At 51.5% G+C, this 27,670-nt stretch overlaps 1 protein-coding gene across 2 annotated transcripts; it reads left to right on the top strand.

The window, feature by feature from the left end:
- Positions 1–142: 142 nt before the first annotated feature.
- samd4a (sterile alpha motif domain containing 4A) lies at positions 143–27,269 on the top strand. 2 transcript variants are annotated; one of them, XM_078085903.1, is made up of 13 exons: positions 143–354; positions 1,221–1,836; positions 13,033–13,635; positions 14,676–14,963; positions 16,315–16,418; positions 17,209–17,295; positions 17,477–17,723; positions 17,805–17,890; positions 18,147–18,265; positions 18,447–18,645; positions 19,921–20,047; positions 22,088–22,171; positions 24,147–27,269. In XM_078085903.1, the coding sequence occupies exons 2-13, from the start codon at positions 1,641–1,643 to the stop codon at positions 24,173–24,175; spliced, it is 2,169 nt and encodes a 722-aa protein (XP_077942029.1). In that variant the 5' UTR covers positions 143–354; positions 1,221–1,640; the 3' UTR covers positions 24,176–27,269. The 2 variants fall into 2 exon arrangements, with proteins under 2 accessions (XP_077942029.1, XP_077942030.1); XM_078085904.1 differs by having other exon boundaries at positions 148–354; positions 17,212–17,295.
- The last annotated feature ends 401 nt before the right edge of the window (positions 27,270–27,670 follow it).

Raw genomic sequence — 27,670 nt, forward strand, 5'->3', positions numbered from 1 at the left:
ATTCCAGCCTAAACGATGACAGTTGTGCATGAAACTAAAGTTGTAGGAGCTGATCTCAACTAAATTAAGTGAAATTCTTTTCTGACATTTCGCTCTCGCCGCCCTGCCGTACTTTACTGTGAAGGCTCAAACCGGAAGTCCCGCTGCGCTTCCGTTCGTCTTGACCGCGGGGCTGCAGACCCGCGAGAGAGAGTGAGGGAGAGAGAGCGAGAGAGAGAGAGAGGAAAAGTTACTCAAGATGGCAAATCCCTCGGAGCCGGAGTGAAGGGGCCCCGCTCCCCGAAAATAAGACAAAGACGAGAGGAGCCCGTCGCCGGTACCGAGACGAACCAACGATGCGAACCGCTCCAGCAGGTAAGAACCGCCGACCGCTGCGGGGAACCGTTGCTCCTCTGCGACGATTCAACCCCTCAAACTGAAGTTCATCAAAAAAAGAAAGAAAAGAATCCCGTTGTTCACTCTTCTTTCCTGCTTCAGTTTTTAGTCCGACAAAGAAAACGCCAACATAGTCTGGATGTCTCCCAGCACCAGACTCCATGTAAAAAACACACATTTATAGACCAGTACTAACACACACGGTTATATTTGTTTGTTTCATGAACACCACACACACACACACACACACACACACACACACACTAGTGGTGTTTGCTCAGTGCTGATGAAGCAGAGTGACAGTTTTAGACAAGCCTAGTCGTTGGGGGGGGGGGGGGGGGGGGGGGGGGTTCTCTCTGTGGCTGAACCGCACCACCACAGGCCGGACCCCGGTTTCAAAATACATCTTTAGAGGAGCCAACCTGTCATTAAGATACGCGGGGGGGGGGGGGGGGGGGTCTCTATAGCGGCACACAGCCCGGCCAACGCTCCGTAACCCGGCGTCCTCCTGGAAAATTCCGGGACGCGGCGGCAGTACTACCGGCAGCTGTATTTTTAGGAATGGGTGGATACCAGAAGGAATATTATTTATTTCTGTCTCGGCGGCGAAAAGCCACAAGTCTCTGCGACATCTAAACGCGCGTGCGAGTGTTTCTTCTTCGTCTGCTACGTGAAGTCTGCAGGGCTGAAGCAACAAGGGACGCCCCCCCCCCCATGTAGTTCACTGTAAAGGTCCTGGCATGTGTGGGACAGGGGGGGGGGGGGGGGGGGGGGGGGGGGGGCACCATTGTCTGTTTGTGAATGTGTTTTTCATTCCTCCACTTAACTCCCAACGTGTCTCACAGGCTTAGGAGGGATTCCCTGAAGAAGAAGAAGAAGAAGAAGAAGAAGAAGAAGAAGAAGAAGAAAAATGCCAGTGAGGCGGAAGCTGATGTGACACAGCGCGTGCTGGAAGAACGCTGACTCATCGGATATCGAACCCCCCGCCCCCCCCCCGGGAGCCACTAAGCGGGCGAAAGACGCCGCTCACGTCACCTAATGCAGAGCTAGAAGAGAGCCTCTCACCTCCCCCCCCCCCCTCCCCTCCCTCCCCCCTCCCCCATCCACGCAGGAACCACCTCCAGCAGGAATACCCCCAGCACCAGCTCCCGCTTGGTTTTGGGTCCAGAAGACCTGAAAGTGACCAATCAGCTGATCACACCAGTTGGTTGCTCCACCACCACAGCCCTCGACCACCCCCCGCTCACCCCCCCCCCTGGCAGACCATGATGTTTCGCGATCAGGTGGGCGTGCTGGCCAGCTGGTTCAAGGGGTGGAACGAGTGCGAGCAGACGGTGGCTCTGCTGTCGCTGCTGAAGAGGGTGAGCCGGACCCAGGCCCGCTTCCTGCAGCTGTGTCTGGAGCACTCCCTCGCCGAGTGCACCGAGCTGCAGGCGCTGGAGGGGGAGGCCAACAACCCAGGTAGGACGCCCCTCGGGGGCCGCTCGCCAACACCCGTCTTCATTCGCCCGCGTGTCTCTTGGCGGCACGTTGACAGGGACACGCCTGTGAGATAATCCGTCGCCCCGCCACTCGTTTCAATCTCCGTGCACTCGGGTGGAGACGTTTGACTTTAACTTCAGTGTTTTTTTTACGGTAAGCTTCCGTCACATGAGAGAGAATCGTGTCACGCCTCCTCTTTCGCACCATGCCTTTAAAAATTCAGAGAGCTCTGAAGGGCACGTCGGCCCAAAGGACTGCAGTCCCTGACCCTGGAACCACCCCCACCCCCCCCCCCACACACACACATACAGGCTTTTACATACAAGACATTTCCTGCCAAAAAACAAAAATCCTGCAGATGCACCAGAAGTGATAAAGAGCTGAATCATTGATGGTATGGGGGGGGGGGGGTGTATAGTGTGAGTCAGTCAGGCGGTGTGCCATCCTGTAGCGCTTTATTCTTGTCCAGGGGGGGGGGGGGGGGGGGGTTCCGGCTGGGATTGGCGCATCAGGCAGCAGCGTGGCCATGGAAACAAAAAGCCCTGGCAACCAGCTGGGCTCGTGAAAAATAGAAAGCAGTGGTGGAAGTGGAGGGCGGGCGTCTGTGTGTACCGATGGCAACATCTGCATGAGGCAACACATCTGCTGGCTTGCAACAGGTGACATAATGGGCCGTGCCCCGCAATGACACACACACACACACACAGTACATTTACAGTCATTTTTCGATGTGCAGCCGTAGACATCGAAGTAGTGTCGGAGATGATGCTTCCATCGTCACACCGCAGGTCTGTGTGAGTCCGGGAGACGTTGCCTTGTGCTCCTCGTCCGTCATATTTCATGCTCATATTCTGTGTCTGTGACGCATTTATGATCCAAAAGTTTAAGATGGAGGAAACGGTGAGGGAAAGAGGCTCGTTTTGCTTGTTTTGTCTTTGTGAGTTGATGAATGACGCGGGGTGTCGCCACGGTAACCGGCTGTGTGTGTGTTGGTATTGAGGCTTCCAGCATTCAGAGTGAGGAGCTGGACCAGAGATCCACATCGCAGTCAAATGATTATGTCACCAATTTAGTTTTAATTGACCCTGATTTAACTCTTTACACGTTTTCTGAAAGTTAAATGTGTTGCAGACGGTACAAAGAAGTAAAAAAACATTAGTATAAATACGGCATTATAGCTTTTTGGACCTAAATAATACTGGGGTTTTTTTTGTCTTGGCTGCAAGTTTTTAACAGTTTATCCTCAACTTGAATTCTTGAGCTCTACAACCAACCACGTTCCCTGAAGACGGATTCCTCCCAGACAACTCAAACAACATGAAGTTGTGTTCAGTTTCTTCACCAGTTCTTCTGGTAGATGATATAGATGGCGGTTTGGTGTTTCCCTTTAACATGGTCACATCAGTCACCTCCTCCTCCCCGGATTAGATTCTGAGCCACGCCCCCTCCCATCTGCAGCTTGTGGTTGCGTGGGCAAATGTTAGTGAAGGAGGCGGGTGGAGAAGGCGGTCAGGTGACGTGGTGGCGGGCGTCTCAGAGGAAGGCCGATACGTTGGCCTTGTATTGATTTCGAGGTATTTGTTACCTCAGCTAAAGCACCTAAAGTCCAAACGTGATATGTTTGGAGTTTGGAGCCCCTCTCAGCTCAGAAGCTCCTCTTCTTCTGGGCTGAGAGGGGCTCCTCTCCTCTCACCCCAGAAGAAGAGGAGCCCCTCTCAGCCCAGAAGCTCCTCTTCTTCTGGGCTGAGAGGGGCTCCTCTCCTCTCACCCCAGAAGAAGAGGAGCTCCTCTGGCTCAAAAGAAGAGGAACCCCTCTCACCCCAGAAGAAGAGGAGTTCCTCTCACCCCGGATGAAGAGGAGCTCCTCTGGCCCTGAAGAAGAGGAACCCCTCTCAGCCCAGAAGAAGAGGAACCCCTCTCAGCCCAGAAGAAGAGGAGCCCCTCTGGCCCAGAAGAAGAGGAGCCTCTCTCAGCCCAGAAGAAGAGGAGCCTCTCTCAGCCCAGAAGAAGAGGAGCCCCTCTGGCTCAGAAGAAGAGGAGCTCCTCTGGCCCTGAAGGGGTTAACGCGCAGCTGCAAGCGTCTTGGGCTGAGTGGAAAAGTGCAAGTATTTGCAGAGCGGTGTACAAATGAACGGAATCCTCAGTGACCTACTTCCCCGGGCTGAGAGGCGTCCTTGTTTTGGGACCCTACGTGTGGGGGGGGGGCTCTCGCTGAGAGACGGGCGGAGTTGCATCACCGCAGGGTTCATGTTTATTGTAGTTTTTCGGTTGTGGTTATTTCCTCGACCCCTGTGAGCACAGATGACGTTTATCGCTCGGCGCGAGCTGCAGGCCCCCAATCACACCGTGATCAATGCCAATTATTTATTATTCCTGCTAACGTACCAATCCTCACCGGCTGGTTCGCACACAATGAGTCAGCGATTTATATTAAATGAGTCCGACTCCTGCAGCATCTCACTCGTGGTCATTAAGGACTGTAAGTCCCTGCCCCCCCGGAGGAGGACAAAACCCTCTTTTGAGACAATCCCGACGGGGACACTACGCGATGGCGTACAGAGGCTGTCTGCAGACAGACAGGGCGTTAGTGCAAAGGGGCGGGGCTTAAGAGAGTGGTTTTGAATAACAAACTTTATTTTGGCCCAGCTGTCTGAGCCAGAACAGGGCCGGCGGGGTGTACGACGTGGACGAGCAGCTGTGACGGAGAACTTGGAGGTGACGGAGGCGGAGCTCCTCCTTTCATTGAGAGTTCAGTCGGCTAATCCCAAAGTTCCTCGTTCTCCGTCGGTGTTTGTGAAATGCCTTTTCCTCCTCGTCCACGTGGACGCTCGTAAAAGCGGCATGTCCCTGCGTATCGGTTGCCAAGGACAACAGAGCGCGAGCTCCCTGTCTCCAGCCTGTCTTCTCCAGCCTGTCTTCTCCAGCCTGTCTTCTCCAGCCTGTCTTCTCCAGCCTGTCTTCGGGTTGGTCTTCCAAAAAACCATCTCTTACTGTACAGCTGGAATACCGGGGTTATAAAGAGGGTGGAGGTGGAGGTGGAGGTAGTGAACAGGCGTTTGAATCTGCTCTGAGAGAGGAAGCACATGTCTCTCTCTCTCTCTCTCTCTCTCTCGGGTTGGAAACGAGCATTCCTGGCCGAGGCGGTAAGCGGTTCCGGTGTTGGGGGATACTGTCTAGGAATGTGGGCCCGTCAGAGTCCGGAGCTCAGTGGAGCGACGTCTCCTCGGTACGCCGCCGCACGGAGGGCTGGATTAGAGGGAGCGGTCATTCTGCTTTTAGCCAATGGAGTCAACGTTTCTATAAATACCCCCCCCCCCCCCCCCCCCCCGTGAAAGTGATGCCATCAGAGTTTCCACCCTTTTCCACATTTATCGGCATTCTTCGGGCCTTTTTTAGATGTCTCATTGGCTACGGACAAAGAGAGAGAGGGGGGTGAGGGAAGGGGGGAGAGGAAACTCGTCTCTGGTTTCGGCGCCAAACTATTCCATCGCGCCCACGCATGAGCAAACAGTTTATTTCTGGAAGTTGACTGCGTGTTCTGTGAACTCGTACTGAACCTCAGCAACGGGGACAGGCGGACCTGCCAGAGCCGCCCGCAGGTCCAACAGAATATAGCTGCTCCTCTTGTGAGGAGCAGAGGACGTGTCCGGCTCGCCGTCTCACCTCGCCGAGAGGCGGGTGGGGGGGGGCGATGCAATCAAGCGCCTCATAAACCCCACCCCAGGTTTGTGTCCCGCCGAAAGCCGTCTGTGCTTCTTTAATGCCTCGGATCTCCAACATCTGCAGATGATCATCGAGCATGTACGACGGCTCCTCTGCAATGCTTCCAAAGAAGTGTTTGAACTTTGACCTCATGTTTACATTTATAAGCTGCTCCGTGCGTTACCCTCCACAGGCTGTGTGTGTGTGTGTGTGCGTGGGGGGGAGGGTCTGAGTGTAGGAGAGAAGGGGAGAGAGGGTGAGAACAGGTGAGGGACACCAGTCCATCTCACAGATGACCAGTCTGCTCCTGACCAGACATTCAGGCGTATAAGGTTTCCCCATATAGACCCCCCCCCCCCCACCGGGCAGCTGGCTGCACACCACACTTGTGTGAGAGGCGGCGGTTTGAGCTCAGCGGGCTCACGGATCTTCTGTGACGGGTGGGACAGAGAGTGATCAATGAGAAACATCTGGTTAGATTTACATCTGGTAAGTCAGATTTGTGAACGTAAAAACGCAAAGGCGATCAATCGCCGCCGCTGAGAGCCCCATGGCAACGGCCTCCGAGTCTTTGGGTGGAGACGACCTCATCCAGAGCCAGACCCCCCCCCCCCCCAGGAAGCTGCGTCCAGTGCTTCCCGGCGGGCCGGTGTCCCCGTAGGACCTTTTCAAACCGACCTCACACTTCAGCTCTGGTCCTGGTATCGGATGGTGAGCCGGGCTCGGGCCACCGGAGTTTTGGGATGGTTTATTTATGATCCACATGGTGTGACAATCGGAGGAGCGATCCGGTCCGGGACCTCGTTTGTTGTTGCCGAGCAACGCGAAACATTCCACCCCCCCGCGAGGCTAACGCGAGGTAGCACGCGGCTTTGATATTGAAAGTGAAGGTCCCGGTTCCAACCGAAGTGAAACGCACGCCGGCTTCTGCGCTGGGACGTATTCCAAAATGAAACTAAAGATTTGAGCGACAAGAGGGATTTAAATCAAGTCCTTTAGTTTGATTGGGCCGCCGAAAAGCAGAAGTACACACACACACACACACACACACACACAGCGACCAGTGTAGCCTGACAGACGCACTGGGCTGTGGACAGCAGACATGCTGGTCAAACCAGTTAGTGCGGTGCTGTGTTCTTCATCCTCCATGAGGCCGCATTTTTGTTTTGATTCCTACTCAGCAGATTTAGAAGGTCATATACATATATATAAATATATATGTATGTGTGTATAAATATATGTATATATAAAAGCATAATTTTTAGTCCAGCAGTGGAACGGGCCTGGATGCCCACAGACCCTTCAGCTCTGCTTGTTGTTGTTGTTGTTGTTCGTTGTTAATAGAATCCCTGCTAAGCTCACAAATGCAGAACCACGCGGCCGGTACGTCCCCTCACGCGTGTGTCTCTGCACACATCTGTCTCTTTGTGTGTGTGTGTGTGTGTGTGTGTGTCTGTCTGGAAAAATAATGATAATTCCTGTAAAAGGAAGGACGGGGGAGTTGGGGGAGTTGGGGGGGGGCGTAGAGAGCGTTCCACGGCCCCCGGCTGCTACTTCCTTAAATAGAGCTGCGGGCCGAGACTCACATTCCCGGCATAACTGCAAGGGCCACGTTCAGAGACGCTGCTTCCACAGGTAGACCTCCGGACCCCCGACCTGCTGCTGTTGATGAAAGACTCCAGAGGAAGTGGGCAGGGGGGACAGATGGGGGGAGGTAAAGGACAGCAAAGAATTGTTCTCCATTCATACAACCCGCCTCCCCACTGCTGTGAAAGAAGAGGAGACAATAGAAACACGTCCTCCCTCGTGGAGACATGTCCACAGGGAGCCCTGCAGGACGTCCCGCAGGTTTACGCATGTCTAAATCCAACCTAAAGTTGGGACGTGGGACCTTTGTCGTGGGGGGGGGACAGTAGAGCTGTCTCTCCCTCTGCTGGACAGCACACATTACTTATTTATTATGGTGAACAGCTGATGAGCCCGTGGATCCAATGTGATTAACGGGGGAAATTATACAGAAAACAGCCTTTCTTCTGCAACCAAGCAGGTGCTTCCCCCCACACACACACACACACACACGCACAAACACACACACACACGCACAAACACACACACACACACACACGCACAAACACACACACACGCGCACACACACGCACAAACACACACAGACACACACAGACACACGTCCTGGCTGCTGTTTAAGACATTACACAGTATAAATAAATATGCATCCGGGAGGACAAGACCTGCTTTACACCGACTGCACACCGACACTGCTGCACACACACACACACACGCACACACACACGCACACACACACTCCCTCACAATGTGAAAAGCAGACGGCCTCTGAGCGTCGCTGCGATGCGTCTGCCCTGTGAAGGTGTCCCGGTCTCTATTGTGGCTCACAGGAGTCTCCCTGTTGGTGGAAGATCTCTGGAGACCCTGCTTGATCTTTTCACTGCGTTCATTCAGAAAAAGACAAGATGGGGGGGGAGGGTGGGGAGGGGGGCTCTTTACTACAGTATTTCCTGAGGAGACGAGATCGTGGTGCAGGTTCCACTTTTAACCCATTGGCAGCTTTTGCTTGCCTGTCATTCAGATGGACAGGCGGGTATTCTCCACCTCCCGAATCTCACCAATCGCTAAGCGGACTTAAGGAACTGTGAAGTATTTGATTGACAGATGGTCCTTCGCCTCTTTCCAAAGCGGGCTATTCCGACCCACAATCCCTTGCACGTCAGGTACGTGAGTATCAGTTCACGGTGCCTTTGGTGTGAGCGAGGAGACGAAGCTAAGCTACGGCGGCTAGGAGCTGCTCTGGATGAAATAGGGTTCCAGGCTCTGCGAAGTAGAAACTATCCACATGTCACATGACCCTCGGTGGTTGTCTGGAAAAGGATCATTTTAAAACACCTCCTCACCCCCCCCCCCTCCTTAACACCCCCCCCCCCCCCCCACACACACACACACACACACTGTTTGCTCCTCTTCCTTGGTCTCTCTTGGTTTTTCATTCCATTTTACCATCTAGTGCATGTATCATTCCGCCTCTCCTTACCCCCCCCCCCCCCCTCCCCTACCTCCCCCCCTCCCCAACGAGTTGAGACCTGTCCAGTTCCTCCCCCTGCCTCCCTTATTGGGTGCATGTGTAGGTTTGGGGCCCCGATACTTGTGTTGGGCTTGTGGGAGCCTGCTTGCCTGTGCTGCCAGGACATCTGTCTGCCTGTCTGTCTCTCTGTCTGTCTGTCTCTGTGTCTGTGTCTGTCTGTCTCTCTGTCTGTCTGTGTCTGTCTGCCTGTCTGTCTCTGTTTCTGTGTCTGTCTGTCTCTGTGTCTCTCTGTCTGTCTGTCTCCATGTCTGTCTGCCTGTCTGTCTCTGTGTCTCTCTGTCTGTCTCTCTCTGTGTCTGTGTCTGTCTGCCTGTCTGTCTCTGTTTCTGTGTCTGTCTGTCTGTCTGTCTCTATGTCTGTCTGCCTGTCTGTCTCTGTGTCTCTCTGTCTGTCTGTGTCTGTCTGCCTGTCTGTCTCTGTGTCTCTCTGTCTGTCTGTCTCTGTGTCTCTCTGTCTGTCTGTCTTTGTCTGTCTCTCTGTCTGTCTCTCTGTCTGTCTCTGTGTCTGTCTGTCTGTGTCTGTCTTTCTGTGTCTGTCTGTCTCTGTCTGTCTGTCTCTCTGTCTGTGTCTGTCTGTCTCTCTGTCTGTGTCTGTCTGTCTCTCTGTCTGTCTCTGTGTCTGTCTGTCTGTCTCTGTCTGTCTGTCTCTCTGTCTGTGTCTGTCTGTCTCTCTGTCTGTCTCTGTCTGTCTCTCTGTCTGTGTCTGTCTGTCTCTCTGTCTGTCTCTTGTCTGTCTGTGGGTCTGTAGGTGGAGTCGTGTAGCATCTTTGGACATCACCTCTTTCTCTGCAGCTTTCAGCTCCTCGTCCCGTCTTTCATTTATTTTACACATTTTGTGTCCGACATTGATTTGTTTTGCTTGCTCACTTTTCTGTGGCTCGATATGTTTGACTGTTACAACTTGTCTGGCTTCTCTCAGTCAACATAGATGGAGGAAGTTGTACCAAAGAGAAACCTGCTGCTTCCTCCTCCCTTTCTCTTTCTCTTTCTTTCTCATTGTATCTCTGTTTTTGCTGCTTTTGACTTCTTTCACTAACATTCGGCCTATTTGCCGTCTCTTATTTCTGTGTCGAGTCAACAAAGGAGGTTGAAGCCGACGAGATGACAGCGCGGAAACAAAGTTCACAAGCGGCGGAATTAGTCTCTTCATGTGTACAATTACAGAGCAGAACGCTCCGTATTTACCCCACAAATACCCGCGTCCTTCACGACGCACGCCAGCCAAATATCTGCAGGGATCTCTTCAGCTTTCAGTCCTCCTTCTGAGAGGCGACTGTGAATAACACCTTCACCTCCACCCACCGGTGCACCCAGAGACACAAATAGAGTAATGTGTGTGTGGGAGGGGGGGGGGGGGGCAGTTACAAAGTCAGATGAGGTGTTTGGGGTGAACCACTGCGATGTGGGTGGTGCTCTGCGTTGGACGTAGCCCCCCCCGTACGGTGGGGGGGGGGGGGTGGGGGGGCCCTGAGCTCGTGGCCGTGGATCCGTGAGGAATCCCTGCCTTCTTCTGCAGCAGCTCTCTGTGGTCTGCCAGCACATTCCCCCCCGCCCCCCACCCGCGCTCCACCCTCGCTCCACCCAGAGACGTTCTCCTCAAGTAACCCTTTCCCCCCCCCCCAGTCCCTCACTCACAGAGACATTTAATTTATATAATCAATAAATATGGGTCGTTGTGGCGCGGGGGTTAGAGAAGGTGTGCTGGGAAGCACAGGGTTGGTGGTTCGAGTCCAGGCTGCCTCAAGTGTCCCTGAGCAAGACACCTGACCCCTGATTAATCCCTGGGCAAAAATGTGAAAAAGCCACCCAACCCCCCCCCCTGCTCTGGTCGGGGGGGTCGGATCAGCAGCGTGAGCCGGTCCCGTGTTTGTTCTGCTAACAGCAGGAGGACGGGGGACACACAGCGACCCTCAGCTTCACCTTGACCCCCAACACAAATGGACCAACACATTGCGTGTGCGATTGTGAGTTAGTGCGTCCCTTTGCCCACCGCTGATATGGTCTTATCTGTTGCGCCAGCCGGCTTGTTGTGGCTTTGTGTGCCGGTCAGCCGTCTATATTTAGAACCAGAGGAGTCACGTCCCTAACAAACAACCAACGCGCTACGACCATCACATTGTTTCCACACCGCGAAGAGGACGCGGCGCGTTAAACCCCATGAGCACCGTTAGATGAATAAGTACTTTCTATTGCCGTATTGTGACAGAGTGCGAGTTGTGCGTTCTTGCAGACGCGGTTCTAGAGGCAGATCTTTCCAGCACAGACTGATTTGTTGCCGATGCAAAGTAAAGCAAAATAAAAGCTAAACGTGAATGAAGCGAGAGTCAGACTGTTGTCATGGCGACTGTCGCTCTACGATAATGTTGCCGCCCCCCCAGCTGTTGGATTGTGTGAAGTCACTCTGCCTCGTGGATCAGATCAGAGTGCAGAAGCGCCAACGTGGTGGAAACTGCATTACATCGTTCCTCGTTCAATGAGGGGGCGGAGCCTGGGCCAGGTAGCACAGTGGTCGCCGGCCGGGCGGGGGGGCGCCAGCCCGCCACATGACTCAGAGCGGGTTGGATCTGTACTGTGTCAGTGCTGTGACGCCCTCCTGTGGTTTCTACTCCGGTCAGAAGAGCGACAACCACGGGAAATCTTTCTCATGGTGTCCGTTTGGAATTTAAAGGCGTCACTTGAATGTGTTTGTTGACGCTGTGCTCGGAAACCAAATAGCACGAAAGCACTTTGGACACCTGTGCCGTCTTCACCGTGGACACTCGCTGTGATTGACAGGTGCAAACATTGGCTCGGCTGGCCCGTTTTGTGTTGCACGCCGCCACGGTGTTTTTCCTTGCAGTTGACCTTTGACCTGTGCTGGGCTCAATTACTGTGACCCCTCTTTGAAGGGGGAGAGTCGCTGCACGCGGTGAACTTCTCCTGGGCCGAGTCCTCGACCTCCTGACCTTTGGGCAGAGGGGGGTCAAGGAGCCCGAAGCAGCTTCCTGACTTCTTGGTCCTTACGTCAGCCACCCTTTATACAAAGATTCCAGTCAGTTATCCTCAAATACCGTCTGTCATCACTCATAGCATCTTATAGGAACTTATATTGTCAGTATTACAGATGCGTATTGATCTATATCGTGTTTGCTAGAGAACCTCAGTAACAAATGTACTATAAAGAGTGTTCCTTCTAGCTGCCGGTTAGTCAGTCAGGTTAATGTCAAAGTAAAGTCGGGCCTTATCCTCAAAACAAGTCCTGAGATGTCGTTACGTCGTTAAATCGTCCTAAACGTGTTTCTCGGGGTCTCTGCGTTACGTCCAAAGGTTTCCCCATCGACTGGAAAGAGACGAGTTTAAATCACGCGGACGATGCGAGGTTTACCTCATTCAGAGGAATGAAGGGTGACATCATCCTCGGAGCAGAGGGGAGTAACCCCCTCCCCCCTGCCTCCCTCCCTCCCTCCCACACACACACCCTCTTTCATTCTTCTTTCTTTAAAAAAAGAGCCCGTTTGGTCGGAATCAACTTAAAATAAGTGGGCAAATCGAGTATCCTGGTTCGCTTTTAACGTCGATGATTCGTATTCAGGTTTGTGGCGTTCGCTTATCTAGTGTTCCTTTCCAACGTCTTCTGACAGTTGTTTTAATTTGAACCTCGTCGCTCGTCTTCAAGTCATCTTCAGTACAGCGTGGTGTTCGTTTGGCACGTGCAGGGGGTGCTTTGGGCGGGGCTTACTGTGATTGGCGGCGTCCGGACGTCCCTCAGGTGTGGTCGTGGCTGTTTCATTCGCTGCAAAAGGATCTGTGAGCTCAACAACATATAAAGAACACGACATTTACATCCCAAGTAAGTCACAGTGAGACGCCGTGAGCGGGATGGAGCCACTGGACCCTCGTCTCTCATTGGCTGACATTAAAGTGACCTCGGGTCCGCTGCAGCTGTCCTCTTCCACGTCGTCACAAAGCACACTGTGACATTGAGATATCTTTGGGCACATTTATTTTTTGGTTTCACCTCATCTTGTCGGATTTAGAAAACCCCGCCCCCCCCACCCGCGAGGTTAAGAGTGGTCAAACTCACACGTCCTGAGCAGGAAGTGGGTATCTACGGGCCCCCGTCCACGGTGTGAGCCCCCCCCCGACTCGGACAACAATAGAGCGTCATGACCTCCGGGTTATGTGTGCCGGAGTGAGACGGAAGGATGACATCATCTCTGCGCCCTCTATTCTTGTCTCCACTAATCCGTCTGTTACTCGAAGATGGCGATCCAGTTCTGCTGGTCGCCGAGTTCCACTCAGGGTTTTTTTTTGGCGTTTGTAACAGTCACGTGCTGGCGTCCGGGCTGTGATGCTGACCGTGTGCTCTGTCCTCCCCAGGGCTGATCAGCCAGTGGCAGGGCGAGTCCAAGGAGCGCGTCATCTCGCTGGTCCTCACCCACCTGCCGCTGCTCAAACCCGGCAACGTGGAGGCCAAAGGCGAGTACATGCGCCTGCTGCCGCGCATCCTGGCGCACACCATCGAGCACGGCCGCCACCTGGAGGAGTCCCGCCAGCTCCTCTCCTACGCCCTCATCCACCCTGCCACCTCGCTGGAGGACCGCTCCGCCCTGGCGCTCTGGCTCAACCACCTGGAGGAGAGGGCGGCGGCCCGGGGAGACTCGCTGGAGAGGCCTCCTCCCTCCGGGGGGCAGCAGCAGCAGCAGCACCACCACCACCACCAGCAGTCCACGCCTCCCTCCACCCTCCCCTCCTCGGGCTCCTCCTCCTCCACCAACACCTCGTCGTCGGGCAACCCCTACTCCTTGCACCTCCACCAGCGCTACGGCTCGGACGACCGGCTCAACGGCTGGCAGAGCGCCAGGGACTCGGGGCCGGGGGGCTGGCAGCAGCAGCAGCAGCAGGGCTGTGAGAACGGGCACCTCCTGCTCTACCCGTCCTCCTCCGTGCCGACAACCATCAACGCCGTGGGAACCGGTGGAGGTAGGAGACCCCCCCCCTCTGTGCCTCGGCCTCCGTCTACTTCATTAAAGTGCCTTTGTGGTCTTTAAACTGTTTCTAAAGGTCTACTGTGACGTCTTGTTGTGTCCAAAAACCCAAATATATTTTGACTAAGTACTCTGAGAAAAAAAACCCAGTGACTGAGGCAGGATGGGGTGGGGGGGGCGTCTTAATTGAACGTTTCTTTGGTCGGAGCAGGAAAAATGCAAGCGTTTTATTTCTTTCTTGGAGATGAAAGAAACAGCTGATGGTTTATAAATAAAGACATATTTAAAGAAAGACCCTCACACACACCTCAGAACTGATAAACCAGAACCCCCCCACCACTCATCCCTTCACACTGTGGTCATCTGTGGACCTCCTCCTCCCTCACCTCCACCCACCTGCCTCACCACCCTGAGCTGCAGGCGGGCTGCCCGTACCCCCCCACCCTTCCCCTTGTAAGGCAGCCTTTGTGGGAGATTGTATTTAGGGAGAATGGCTAATATTTAGGGACTGGAACTTGTAAGGTTAGCTGGGCACCTATTTTAAACGGGGCCCATGAAGTCCTATAGATAGAGGCAGCAGTAAGAGGGCCGCATATAGGAGGAGGAGGAGGAGGAGGAGGAGGCGGCTGGTGGCAGCTCACCCCGTCTTAGTGGCGACACTAAAAGCTTCTCTGGCTCTGCTCATCGTGTTTATCTCCCTTTTCCTGAAAGGACCCAACTGGGCTTCCATCCTGAATCAATTGTTTATAGATTAACAGGTTTTATAACTAGTAGTGACACAGGAGGGCTGATCTGAAGTTGACTGAAGCCCCGCCCTAAAGCCCCGCCCTAAAGCCCCCCCCCCGCCTACAGTCTGTCTGGTTTACCTTAATGTTTGTATGTGTGCACCGATACAACTTTGTGTAACCTCCTCTTCATGGCGCTCCCGTTACCATCAGCCTATCCGTCGTAGCCTGATAAACATACCGTCACGTGACTGCTATTAAAGCCCCGCCCCCTCCGCCCCCCCCCCCCCCCCCCTCCCACGTCTTCCAGCCCCGCCGAGTGGAGGCGGCAGCCAGCAGCACAGTCCCCTGAAGCGCTCCGTGTCGCTCACGCCTCCCATGAGCGGCCCTAGCAACCAGCCGCTGGGCCCCGTCTGGCTGTCCCAGGAGGACCTGCGGGCCGCCAGGGGTCCGGCCCCGGACCACGCGCCCCTCTCGCCCCAGAGCAGCATCGCCTCTTCGGGCAGCGGCGGCAGCGAGCACCTGGAGGAGGCCGGCTTGGGAGGCGGCTCGGGCCTCCATCGCAGCTCCTTCCACGACGACGGCAGCGGCATGAGGGGTGAGTGGGAACACACACACACACACTACAACACAGACACACACGGACGCACACACACACACACACACACTCAAACACTGACAGACACACACGGACGCACACACACACACACACACGCGCGCTGACACGCACCGACACACACAGACACACACACGCAGACACACAGACACGCGCACACGCACACAGACACACTGACACGCACATGTGGAAGTAAATCTGTGTCATCGAATTTTGAAAGAGAAAGGTGATTGAATTTTTTGCAGTTGAATATTTATGCATTAAAATCATGTATCTGAATGTTTTTCAACGTTAAAAAACTCAACCGCAAAAAAATTCAACCGCAAAAATTCAACCGCAACATCCGGGAACCCAAGGAAGAGCAATCGATTCTATATTAAAGCTCGGCAGCGCACGTCAAGCAAAAGGAGCGAGCGCCCCAATACAACTTGGGCTTGTCGACTATGATGACCGGATTTCAGCCATGTCCATTAATAACGGGGCTTCGTTGAGTGTTTTAACTTTAACTTCATGCCATCAGTGTGGTTTGTGTCTGTAAGATCCAGTAATAGACAGCTGATGCTGGGATGCTTCGACGAGCTATTAGGAGTGATTGGCGGAGTTTTGAAACCAGGAACGCGCCTGTAGAGCGCATAGGAGCCGCTGCAGCGTAGTGGGGGGGCAGCGGCTTTAGCGGAGCGTGTGCAGACGCATAACCCCGACAGTACGTGCAGGTTATGCTGTTTACATGCACGACCATTTGGTGTAATATTTGAATCATAACCGTGGTTCTGTTCTGCTGAATGGATCTTTCTCTCTGTGGGCCTCTCGTGGGCTTCTGGGCCCTGCTCCCATAGAACCCTTGGTACCAGTTGAAGGTACGCTCTAAATGTGCAGTACAAGCAGAGGCTCCAAGCTGCGCCATTAGAAAGAAACATTTGCACAGAACGTAGTCGTCCTCTCACAGCAGACCCCCCGTGGGGCCCCGTGGGGCCCCGTGGGGCCGTCGGCATGTCGGCGATCCGGTCCGAGCCGTTTGTCGGGACAAGCAGAGGACGCCGACGCCGGTGAACTGATGTACACTCGTCACCACTTGTCACGCGCTGACACGGTTAGTCAGTTGTAGAAGACCGCCCCCCCTGGTCGCGTGTCATAGGTGGAGGAAGCTCCACGTCTCCACGCAGGTGTGATCCTTGCTGCAAACACATGGAGTCACGCTCACAAATATATTAAAAAGTAACCAACCCGTAGCTTTAGTTATCAGTCTGAGCATGAAGCCGTGGTGGAGCTAGCACGCTAGCTAACTAGCCAGCCACTGAATGAGTAACATGTGACCCCTTTGTCTCCCCTGCAGATGTTCCTGCCTGGCTGAAGAGTCTCCGTCTCCATAAGTACGCCGCTCTCTTCTCCACCATGACCTACGACGAGATGATGTCGCTGACCGAAGAACAGCTGGAGGCGCGTATTTATATATATACTATCTACGCAACGACACACACGTCTTCACGGCGTCACTTTGTCCGTAGTCACCGTGTTGGACCGAAGCTGCTCCCGTAGACGTCTGAGGAGTTTACGTTGAGAGAAAAGATGCGGCTTCCTGCAAGGCGCTGCTCGCTCTCTTTCTACCGGCCGCAGAGAGCACGTAACGCCGCCGTGTGTCCCTCAGACCTTCATTTCCCACATAAGAGTATTTAAATAACTGTTTCAACAGCATTGTATGTTAAAAGTGCTCAGTAGGAAGCAGGCTGGATCATCTCGTAGTATTTAATTTCGTGTCGTTCTTTGTCAGAGCAGCGGATCTTGGCGCTGTGAAATGATTTAGCCACAATATTAAAGGCTTTTTGAAACAGAGAATGAGACACTTTTTGTTTTACTGTCCCGTCTACGAGGTCGTGAGGAACGTTCTTCTTCCGTAAAACAACTTCGAGCTACGCAGGTTTCTTTCGGCTGGTTGAAAAAACTTCATGCTTCGGGAGAAGGAACCTTTTAATTTCCCGAGCCGTAGAGAGACATGAAACTGAGAGATCACATCGGACATCTGCGCTTCCCTAGTGTTTGAGGGCAGAATACGACCTGCTGCGGTGCGAATGAAGAGCCGCTCGGCGGAGGTGCCGATTAACTTCTTCTCCTCCTTCCCTCCCGCCATTGCATCATCTCGTCGGCGCCCTCTGATCGGCCCGGAGATCGCCGGTCAAAGTGTTGACAGCAAACATCGGGTGTTTGACTCAAAACTCTCTTCTTCCAACAGAAGGTCACCAAAGGAGCGCGACACAAGATTGTCATCAGCATCCTGAAGCTCAAAGAGCGGCAGAACCTGCTGCGCAGCTTGGAAAAGGTCAGTGCACCTCGCGGAGCTCCGGGGGCCTACCTGCCACTTCTGCTCCTCCCGCTCTTCCATTATTTATTCCGTCTGTGGTGGACTCCACCTCTTAGAAGGGTGGTGTCTAGAAGAGCTCACACCAGGTGGGCGACTGTTCGGCGTAAGCAGTGTAAACACCTAACTCCGCCCCCACCAGGACGTGTTGGAGGGCAGTAACCTGCGCACTCCGCTGCAGGAGCTCCACCAGATGATCGCGACGCCCATCAAGGCCTTCGGCGGCGGCGAGGGGGCCTCCCTGCAGCGCTCCCTGCTGGGCCACGAGGGCAAAAGCGCGGCACCCGGCGCCCACCTGACCGGGGTGGGCGGAGGGGAGGCGGAGTCGGGCGGCAGCATCATCGCCGAAGGGGATCTACCCGGCCAGTTCACTCGCGTCATGGGCAAAGGTGGGCCGCTCGGGTCGAGGGTGTGCCGGGTCACCCGGAGAGGTTTGTGATTGCTTCTAACGTCCACGTCTCCGTCCTCAGTTTGTACCCAGCTGCTGGTGTCCAGGTCAGACGAGGACAACATCAGCTCCTACCTGCAGCTCATCGACAAGTGCCTTGTCCACGAGGTAGCCCCGCCCCCCGGAACGCTCTTTTTATGTCACATGGAGAAATTGAGTTTGACCCACACGGCTCGACAAGGTGTTTCTGTGTTGAGAGAATTCATCAACTAGATGGTTTGAGTTTAGTGAAATGACTGTGGAGACGAACCTTGATGGTTTAAAGAGGGACGATGTCCTCCAGCCCTCTCATGTTTATAGTTATAAAGGCATCATGCTTCAGACACGTTCCAAATAATCGTCCCCCTCCCCCTCCTCCCATCAGTCCTTCACCGAGGCGCAGAAGAAGAGGCTGTTGTCATGGAAACAACAGGTCCAGAGGCTGTTCCGGTCCATTCCAAGGAAAACCATCCTCGACTTAGCGGGGTACCGATCGCAGAGGAGGTGAGCGTGCAGGCGTTGTGCCCGTCTGGGCTTTACCAAAACCAGGACCACGAGGTCCGTCGTCAGATGATGTCGGGTTCAGTCGGACACATTTCCTTCAGTTCATGTGCGACGGATGAGATTGTAAACACCACCTTCATCAAACCTCCACCCACATTAAGCTTCCTTCATGTTTCTGCAGCCGGTTCGGCCAGTCCAACTCCCTCCCCACCGCTGGCTGTGTCGGGGGCGGCGTGTCGGCCCGGAGGAGCCTTCGTCAGTTCCAGATGCCCTCCAGGAGTCTGCCCGGCGCCCGCCCCCTGCTGGGCAGCGGGGGGCTGCTGGGGCCGACGCCTCGCAGCTCCAGCAGCATCCCCACGGGCCCCAAGCAGGGGAGACAGGTGAGTGAGGCCGACCTCATATACATGTACATCTCTGAGAGTATTGCAAGTCTGTTTTCTTCTGGAACCTTTTTAGGGCCACAGATGAGGATTATTCAAATATTCCAATAATCTGCATTATGTACTTTAGTGTGTTTCTGTGTAAACGGTTTAAGATTCTAAACCCCAAGAAAGAAAAGCAGAAATCTTGTGTTACTTAATCTATTATCGCTGGAGTCTGATGGTTCAGATTAGTTCCTAAAAGGCCTTTTATGAATATTTGGCAATAAAGAAATACTTAAGCAATGACGTCATCACAGAGGAGCATTTTGAAATGAGTCATACTGCATTCCACAATGACAACACTAACCTGGTCAGCAGAATTCCTTCTTCTGGTATTCAGACATTAATGCCGTTATCCATGACCACAACCCGCCCGACATAAATAAATCTGGTCAAGTGAGAAGCGGTGGATGGAACTCGTCTCTACACATACCTGAAGATCTACGTCAGAGCAGAACACTGGAACAGGAGGAGCACGAGGACCCAGCCAATCCTCCCTCTCTCTATGTCTCTCTCTCCCTCCCTCTCTCTATGTCTCTCTCTCCCTCCCTCTCTCTATGTCTCTCTCTCCCTCCCTCTCTCTATCCTTACAATGGGAGGAAATACCTCAGTTCCTCCTCACGCTGGACCTTCTTGTGAGGGACTGCTCTGTGGACGTGTGGGGGGGGTATGTGAGTCATAGTTTGGGAGAGGTAGCTGTGGTGGAGGAGGAGGAGGGGCAGTGAGCAACAGAGAGAGTTTATGTGATGTGTAGGAGAGAGAGAGGCAGTGAGAGCAGTTCACAGGCATTTCCTGTTTCCCCCCCTGCCCGTGGAGGGGGGGGGGGGGGGGCATGAGGTAATGGGCAGGTTACAGTGAGGAATTCATGACTTTTGAGACTGAGGTTCTCATTAGATGTGGTTCAGACATGGGGGGGGGGCTTCATAATATTCCTCTTTGATCGGTTAAAGTTCCGATGTAAGAAAACGTGAAGACGTTTTTATTTAGCAGCTGTTTATTTGTGTTCTTCTATCCAATTCTAAATATAACGACTGCTTGCATGAAGTAGAAAGGCTTCACACCTATCGATGGCAATTAGAGGCATTTTCATATGCGTATTGTTCTCATATCTCAAAACCTATTTTCCACCCGGTGACGATGACTGTCATTGTTTTTGTTTAAAAACCATAACTACGTCACGCCGTCCCACGGAGCGCCTTTAATGCTTGGTTCCCCCCCCCCCCTCCTCCCCAGGGCCTCTGGTTCGCTAACCCCGGAGGAAGCAACAGCATGCCGAGCCGGACGCACAGCTCGGTGCAGAGGACCCGCTCCCTGCCGGTCCACACCACGCCACAAACCATGGTCATGTTCCATCACGCCGGTAAGAAGTTGCATCTTTTATTCTTAAAGGACGTTTATTTAAGCCTGAAGAATTTATTCTTGATGAATGAATCCAATCTGGTGCCAGTGTCATGGTGCGGAATGGCTTTTGGTGGTTATTTGTCTTGCTGTATTTGCATCAACACTATTTTAGTTTTAAAAAGCTAATGGATGACTTTGCCTCACATGACTTATCGATAGACTATAAAGGAACTCCACCACGGTCACATGACTTATCGATAGACTATAAAGGAACTCCACCACAGTCACATGACTTATTGATAGACTATAAAGGAACTCCACCACAGTCACATGACTTATTGATAGACTATAAAGGAACTCCACCACGGTCACATGACGTTAGAATATAAAACAGTGATATTCAGCTAAAATGTGAAGAGGTCCATTTAGAGAACATTTCTAGAAGCAAAGGTCAGAAAGATCATAATGTGACTACTTAGTGTGATTAAATAGAGCAATAGAGTTGTATCAACATTTGCATTTAATCAATACATGACTAAAAAATCAAAACTCTTTTTACAATATTATTGTCACGTAACAAAGAATTGAACAAATATGTGTGACTACAAATAAATAAATAATGTTCTCTCAATTAACTAAATAAAAGTAGGGCTGCATTTAAAATATATATATATATATGAAAATATTAACATTTCTGCATGTTCAAATAAAGTGCTTCAATTTAGAAGAATTAAAATAAGACATTTACAATTTAATGTAACAGTTTAATACCATAAATATCCACTCTATGATGAAAGTTCTACAGTACCGACATTGAAGCGAGCTGAGCTGTAAACACGGAACGTTTCATTGGCATGAAACGGCAAATAATCAAACCAGTGCATGAAGCTGTTGTAGCCTCTAGTCTATTTTATTCATGCAATACAGTCAGTACAGTCAGGTGCGCCGACCCGCTAAGCAGACCGTCGCGCCGACGTTTTTCTTTTTTTTTTTTTTTACATTCGAATATAAATAAATATAAATATAAATTTTCACATTGGAATAGTGGTTTTAACAACTATGACGTTAGACTATCAAAGAACTCCACCACGCTAAAGCAGTGTTGTTTGTGATCCCGTCCACTCACACACACTCGGGTCATGGTGACCATCGGAGTGACCTGCAGTAGCCTCTGCTGACTGAACCTGGTCCCACAGGAACTACGGACAGTAATGGAACAAGATTGGACTTCCTCCAATCTCGTCCCCCACACACACCAGAAATGTTCTGTTGAGCAAAAACATATTTTTTAAAAAGCAGGAGAGAGGACGGAGTCACAGGAGTCTCACAAGGAGGCTCTTTGTGCTGTGAGGACCCGGCCCACAGGGGGGTATTTGGAGCCTATAAATACTACTGGGCCTAACTCAGCTTTTCCCTCTGGCCAACAGGATTTTCACGGGCCGCGTTGAGGAGCTGAATGTTTGAGAGGGGTTGCTAAGCTCCACTGGGTCCCAAATAAAAAATAAAAAAAACGCCTCAGGGGACTTAAAGGGACAGAGGGACAGGTTCATGTTGCGAAGAAAAGCTTGACATGGCGTCACTCTCACATTTCACCCAGCCATCCAATCACTGTGGAGCAGGGGCGGGACTAAAGGCTTTTGGGTTTTCCGCAAATTGACCGCGGAGTTGATCCACAAAGGCCCAAACCTTTGAACAAGTGTCCTAAACCTTCACCGTTCAACCAAGTGACTGTTATGTTCATCAGACAGACTTTATTACTCCCTTCCTTTCACAATAAAAGCCCTGGATATTGACACCGTTCCACCAAAAAGAAGCTGAATAAGACGTCTCACAGTAGCTTCAGTCTGTTCAGTAGTAGCTTGGTCCTCTGATTTCAACACTTTATTCTCACCTTTTGTTGAAAGAGCCTTTTTGTGTGTGTTTGTGTCTCTTCCTAAGAACGTGTGAAGTCACTAAACACACATGAGGAAATACTGTGCCGTGAAATTGTGGTTGAACAGTTGAATTAAATCACGTGATCATCATCATCATCGTCGTCTTTGCTTTCCTTCCCGTGCAGATCTCCAGCTGCCGGTGACGGAGCCGGACATCAACAACCGCCTGGAGTCTCTGTGTCTGAGTATGACGGAGCACGCCTTGGGAGGTAAACTCCCATCAGATAACATGCGTCGTCATTCGCACGTCGTGCTGGTCACAGGGTAGCGTTTTATGATGAATCATCTCAGCTGTTGTGTGGCCCCACATTATTACAGCAATGCTTTGTAGCCCCGCCCTAAAGCGTCCCCTGCGTTATGGTCAGTTTGACTCAACATGGACCATAATTCACTAAATAAACATCATGCTGTGTTGAAGAAGACTTGAAACTATAGACTGAGACCATAAACTCATGTTTACAATGTTTACTGAGGGAATAAATCAAAAGAGAAGTAGAGTCATTTCCTCATAGACGTCTATGGGAGCAGAGGAGTCGCCCCCTGCTGGTCACTACAGAGAAGTAGAGTCATTTCCTCATAGACGTCTATGGGAGCAGAGGAGTCGCCCCCTGCTGGTCACTGCAGAGAAGTAGAGTCATTTCCTCATAGACGTCTATGGGAGCAGAGGAGTCGCCCCCTGCTGGTCACTACAGAGAAGTAGAGTCATTTCCTCATAGACGTCTATGGGAGCAGAGGAGTCGCCCCCTGCTGGTCACTGCAGAGAAGTAGAGTCATTTCCTCATAGACGTCTATGGGAGCAGAGGAGTCGCCCCCTGCTGGTCACTGCAGAGGATGCAGCTTCATTACATGTTGCCACTAGGTCTATTCATATAATATACATATTATACCTTTAAGACTTGTTAATGTCAGACATCTGATTTAATATCTCAGAGTATTTGATTGAAGACTTGAACACGGCGTAGTCGAGTGAGTCAATGTATGTGAGGACATGTGCAGTGGTCCACCTCCACCGCCGAGCCCCCACCCTCTCAAAACCGGACTGAGGTGAAGACAGTAGGCCTCAGTGCTCGGCGCTTAACAGTGTACAAGTGCTGCTTTGTGTGTGTGTGTGTGTGTGTGTGTGTGTGTGTGTGCAGAACGAAGCGGTGCCTTTAACCGAAGGAACTTTCTCGGCTTAGAGTCTCTTCTTCTCGTCTCTGGACTCAAACCTCCACGTTTTGGAATATTCGGAGTTGACCGTAGCCGTCTGCCCCCCCCCCCGACCTCACAGCGCTGTCTTCCTGTGTTGTTACAGATGTTTTGTGTGTTTCCTCTCGCCGGGACAGCGTGGGGCTTCGACCTCGCGCTGCCCCACCCGTCAGAACCTCGGGGCCTCAGGCCTTTCACTCACGCCCCGCCCCCTTCACGTGTGGCAACGCCCATTTATCCACGGCCCCGCCTCTCTTTTCATACAGAGCTTACGGTCCTGACTCCGTCGGACAAATTGATATCACTGTATTACAAGCAAATATAATCATAATCCATCAACTTATTAAAAGATCCATTTTCATTGGTTTAAAAGGTGCTAGACATTTTATTTATGTATTTTAGCGGCCCAAATTTGAATTCTGTTAAGATTGTAAATGTTATTTTTTTCAAAAAACACACAAAGCTGCTCTAGTAGTTTTAATCAATTATTTTAACTTGTGTAAAGCTCATATTTCATCTCTAATATCTATTTTATATTTATGTGAAAACATTTGGATTTTATCACTAAAACTCCATTTTACAGATTACATATGAACACATCACGATAACGTTCTCATTTTCACTGAGCAGAGCCTGAACGCGTTGCAATGTAGTGAACCTCCGTTTGTTAGCGGTTCGCCGTCCGGGTACCGATCCAATAGATGTTTAATCAACACACAAAGGCCTCACTGTGTAGAAACGCCGGGCATCATGGGTACAAAAAATGACTCCACGTCTCTCTGGATTTATTCCCTCAGTAAACATTGTAAACATGAGTCTCTAGTTTAAAGTCTTCTTCATTACAGCATGATGTTCATTTAGTGAATGATGGTCCATTTAGAGTCAAACAGACTATAAAGCAGGGGATGCTTTAGGGCGGGACTACACACTGATTGACAGGTCTCTGGACCTCTCAATGAGCACTAACGCCTCCTCCCCTCTGCTGCTCCTCTTCAGACGGCGCCGACCGAACATCAACCATATGAGTGGAGGACGTGAGTGAGGCGGCGCTGGTTCAGGAGGTTCTCTCTCTCCACCGGCCCTTCTGATACCCCCCCACGCCACCCTCATCCCCCTCACCCCCCCCCCCCCCCCCTCAACCAGAGAGAGATACGACCGACGTAAACACACCTCCTGCTGCCGTGTGCCAACGGGCCAGCAGAAAGGAGTCGCCAGGCCATGGATCAGGGTGCCCCCTACACCATCATCAACCCCCCTACCCCCCCGAACCCCCCCGCACATGGACCACAGGTCGCGGGGTCCTTCAGGCCCGTTACTGTACCTCAGACCCCAAAACGAGCCAGAAGGACGTTTGTCCGAGAGGAACGAGCTCCCGGTCAGGATCCTCTCACCAAGGATCCAAAAAGAAACAGAAGTCCTGTATTTGTGTTGTGTGTATTTATTGTTTACATAATGATGCTACTTTCAAAAGGGTACAGAAACGAATTTCAGGTTATGAGTCGTGTCATATTTGGCCGCCCACCAGCTTTACGTCCCGCGAGTAGCCGCCGTGCTAGTTTACAACAAACGTGCTCATCCTTTATTTTCACAGCCAGCAGAGAAAGACGTTGGCTTGGAGAGACGAGGAGGATGTGGAGGAGGATGTGGAGGAGGAGGAGGAGGAGGAGCAGATGTGTGAGGAGGGCTGAGAGGAAGAGGTTAAGAAGGACACAGGAAGTGGCAGAAGAAAGAAAGGCGCTGAGGCGACACTGGAAAGGGAAGCGGATGTTTTAAACAGAAAGACGTTGGGGGCGGGACCTCCGATTGGACGAAGGTGATTGAGGATGATGATGTCATGTGGTCGAGTGTAGGAGGACGCGAGTTGGTCTCCGGTCCGTCACGGATTGTTGATGGACTATGAACTCTTTGACGGCACCGTGCGCTCAAAGTGTGTTTGTGTGTTTTTTTTTACACGCGTGTGGGAGATTAATGTCCACGCGTTGGACGCAGGGTTCAGTCTTCTTCTTCTTCTTCTGGAGGAGCTGCGTCTCTCACAAGCCGCTCGTCAGATGTGAGAAGCGTCGCGTCGCCCCGTCAGTCCATGAAGGGTCTCTTTGGTTTCCCCAGAGACGCCTCGGTGGCGCCCGTCGCCCCTGCTGGCCGAACGCGCTCACTGCAGGTCGATATCACAGCGGCTCAAGTGGGATTTACTCTTTCTTTCTTTTATTCTTAACCTCACGGTTACTCTTTGCCTTAATATTTATCCTCACTTTATTGTGACTTTATCAAGAAAAAATATAAGGGAATAAGCTGGTTAGGACCCCCCCCCCCCCCCTTAGCGCCGAGAGTCCTGATTGATTGATGATTATTATTATTGTCTAGTTTCTTTCATTAGATTGCTGCAATTCCGTAGTGAACGTCCTCTTGTGTCCCTCACGTGATACAGTGCGGGACACAAGCGGCGGGCGGCCATGTTGGATCCCGATGCTCTAAAAGTCTAATATTTATACTTTTACAACCTTTCAGGTTCATTTTTGTTATTTAAATGAAGCGGTGGTTTCTGTAAAGATCTGCAGACCTACGAGTGAACGTCGGCACGATGTTTGTTGCGATGGTTCACCTTCTCAAGTAATGGAAACTACTGCCGACCTACAAGTTTCAGAAAAATGCAAACACTACATTCAACTTTAAATACTGAGCCTTGACGTGTGTTTGTAAAAACAACAGGGGGGCGGAGCCCAGAACAAACAAAGAAAACACCGTCTCCAGAGAGACTGTGATGACTGCGAAGTTACCTGAAGGCCGCCGTCGTTCTTTGTTTGGGAAAAGGTGAATTCAGTTGGCTTCAGTCTGCAGCCCCGCCCACTAGAGGTTTTAAGGAGTTACGCCCCGCCCACTAGGAGTTAAAGAGTTACGCCCCGCCCACTAGAGGAGTTAAAGCGCTGCGCCCCCCCCACTAGAGGAATTAAATAGTTACGCCCCGCCCACTAGAGGCTTCAAGGAGTTACACCCCGCCCACTAGATGCTTTAATGGGTTGCGCCCCGCCCACTAGAGACTTTAAAGAGTTACGCCCCGCCCACAAAGCTCCCGTGTGGATCATGAACCCGGACTTAAAGTAGATCCAATTATTTATTCTGTTTTCAGTTTTTTCCCCTGTGTAGGTGATGCTTGTTCCTCATTTCGGTGTATTCTTATTTAAAGTACCGTTTGTATTAACACGCTATGGCTGGTGACCATACGTACATCTCAAATATTAACATCGTCCACTTCTTCTTTCGTTTGTTGTTGTTGAGCTATAATCTGGTTTTGTATCCGATATCAGCGCCTCGTTGAGGCGAAGCGGCGCAGAAGTGTTTAGTTAAAAACCTCACGTATAAAGAGGCCGCGCGTTGTTGATTTATTAACCCAATATATAGTTTCATATTCTGAAGAAAGCAGCTGCTCACTGAGGTTTTTTCTTTTTACTCAAACAAACTGGAGGAAGTCGTTCAGCTCCGGCCGGGGACTATTTCCAGCGGCGGAAGGATCCACACGTGGTGACGATGATGAGTACAGTGATGAAGAACAGTGAGACTCATCCGGGCGTTTCCATGGAGATCCGCCAGGCTTCGGGTGCGTTCACTGTCCACTCCTTTGGTGGGATTCGCTGCCTTCGGCGATGTGATCGAAGGGACAATCGTCGCAGTATTTTATTTCGCTGTGACGTCACGCTGGAGCCACAACGGCGCTGATGCAAAGTTACTAACGTGTGTGTAGAGTTCTCTTCAAACCAAACGCTTCGTTGTTTAGTCTGTTGTTCTGCCGGAAGGCGTCTAACTCCCGCTGCAGTATTAACACGTAGAGGACGCCATGATGTCATGTACTTTAAAGTGTCTTTATTTCTGCGGTCCTCGTCGACGTGGGACGGACGTGGGACGCCAAGACTTTCTCTTTTCTTTTTATTGTTTTGTAAATTCAGCTGTAACGCTTCTCGTTTTACTCAAAGAGCCGATGTCCTGTATTGACTGCAGGCTTACGTATATATTTGACAAAAGAATATTGTATGTTTAATAATAAAAAAACTCAAAAATGACCAAAAAATTGTGAAAAAGAAGAAAGCGGAGGAGGGGATTGAAATAAAGTGTAATTTATACTTTGAATCTGCATGGGTCGTATTTAGAAGAACTAATGGCAGTGCCTTGTTTTGTACTCGAGGGGTAAAAGTGTTTTTTATACAGACGTCGAAAAGAGAAACCTTTAAATCACGTTATTGATCTTCATACAGGAAGAAGAACACAGCGGATAACGTGAGTCAGAGACACATTCAAAATAAATAAGTCTGTCGTCACGGCAACGGTCCGAAACCCCAAACAATAACGAATAGTTAGCAAACATATGGAGCGTCGATTTACACTGTTTACACTACACGACTGTTTGTTGTCCTCTTATGTTGTTGTAAGTTATTGATCCGTCAGCAGGATCGATAAATAATCATATTCATCAATATGTGTCTTTTGTTTTCCGTCCTGCTAATATCACAAATACTACACATACCTTTGTA

Source organism: Gasterosteus aculeatus, chromosome 12, assembly GCF_964276395.1.
Source record: "Gasterosteus aculeatus chromosome 12, fGasAcu3.hap1.1, whole genome shotgun sequence".
NCBI classification, from domain to species: domain Eukaryota; kingdom Metazoa; phylum Chordata; class Actinopteri; order Perciformes; family Gasterosteidae; genus Gasterosteus; species Gasterosteus aculeatus.

What these genes read in the sequence shown, in the direction of transcription:
- samd4a (XM_078085903.1), top strand. Translation starts at nt 1,641, where the DNA reads ATGATGTTTCGCGATCAGGTGGGCGTGCTGGCCAGCTGGTTCAAGGGG. An exon ending in GGGTACCGATCGCAGAGGAG is followed by an intron (nt 18,266 to 18,446) that starts GTGAGCGTGCAG and finishes ATGTTTCTGCAG; the next exon opens with CCGGTTCGGCCAGTCCAACT. An exon ending in GACGGAGCACGCCTTGGGAG is followed by an intron (nt 22,172 to 24,146) that starts GTAAACTCCCAT and finishes GCTCCTCTTCAG; the next exon opens with ACGGCGCCGACCGAACATCA.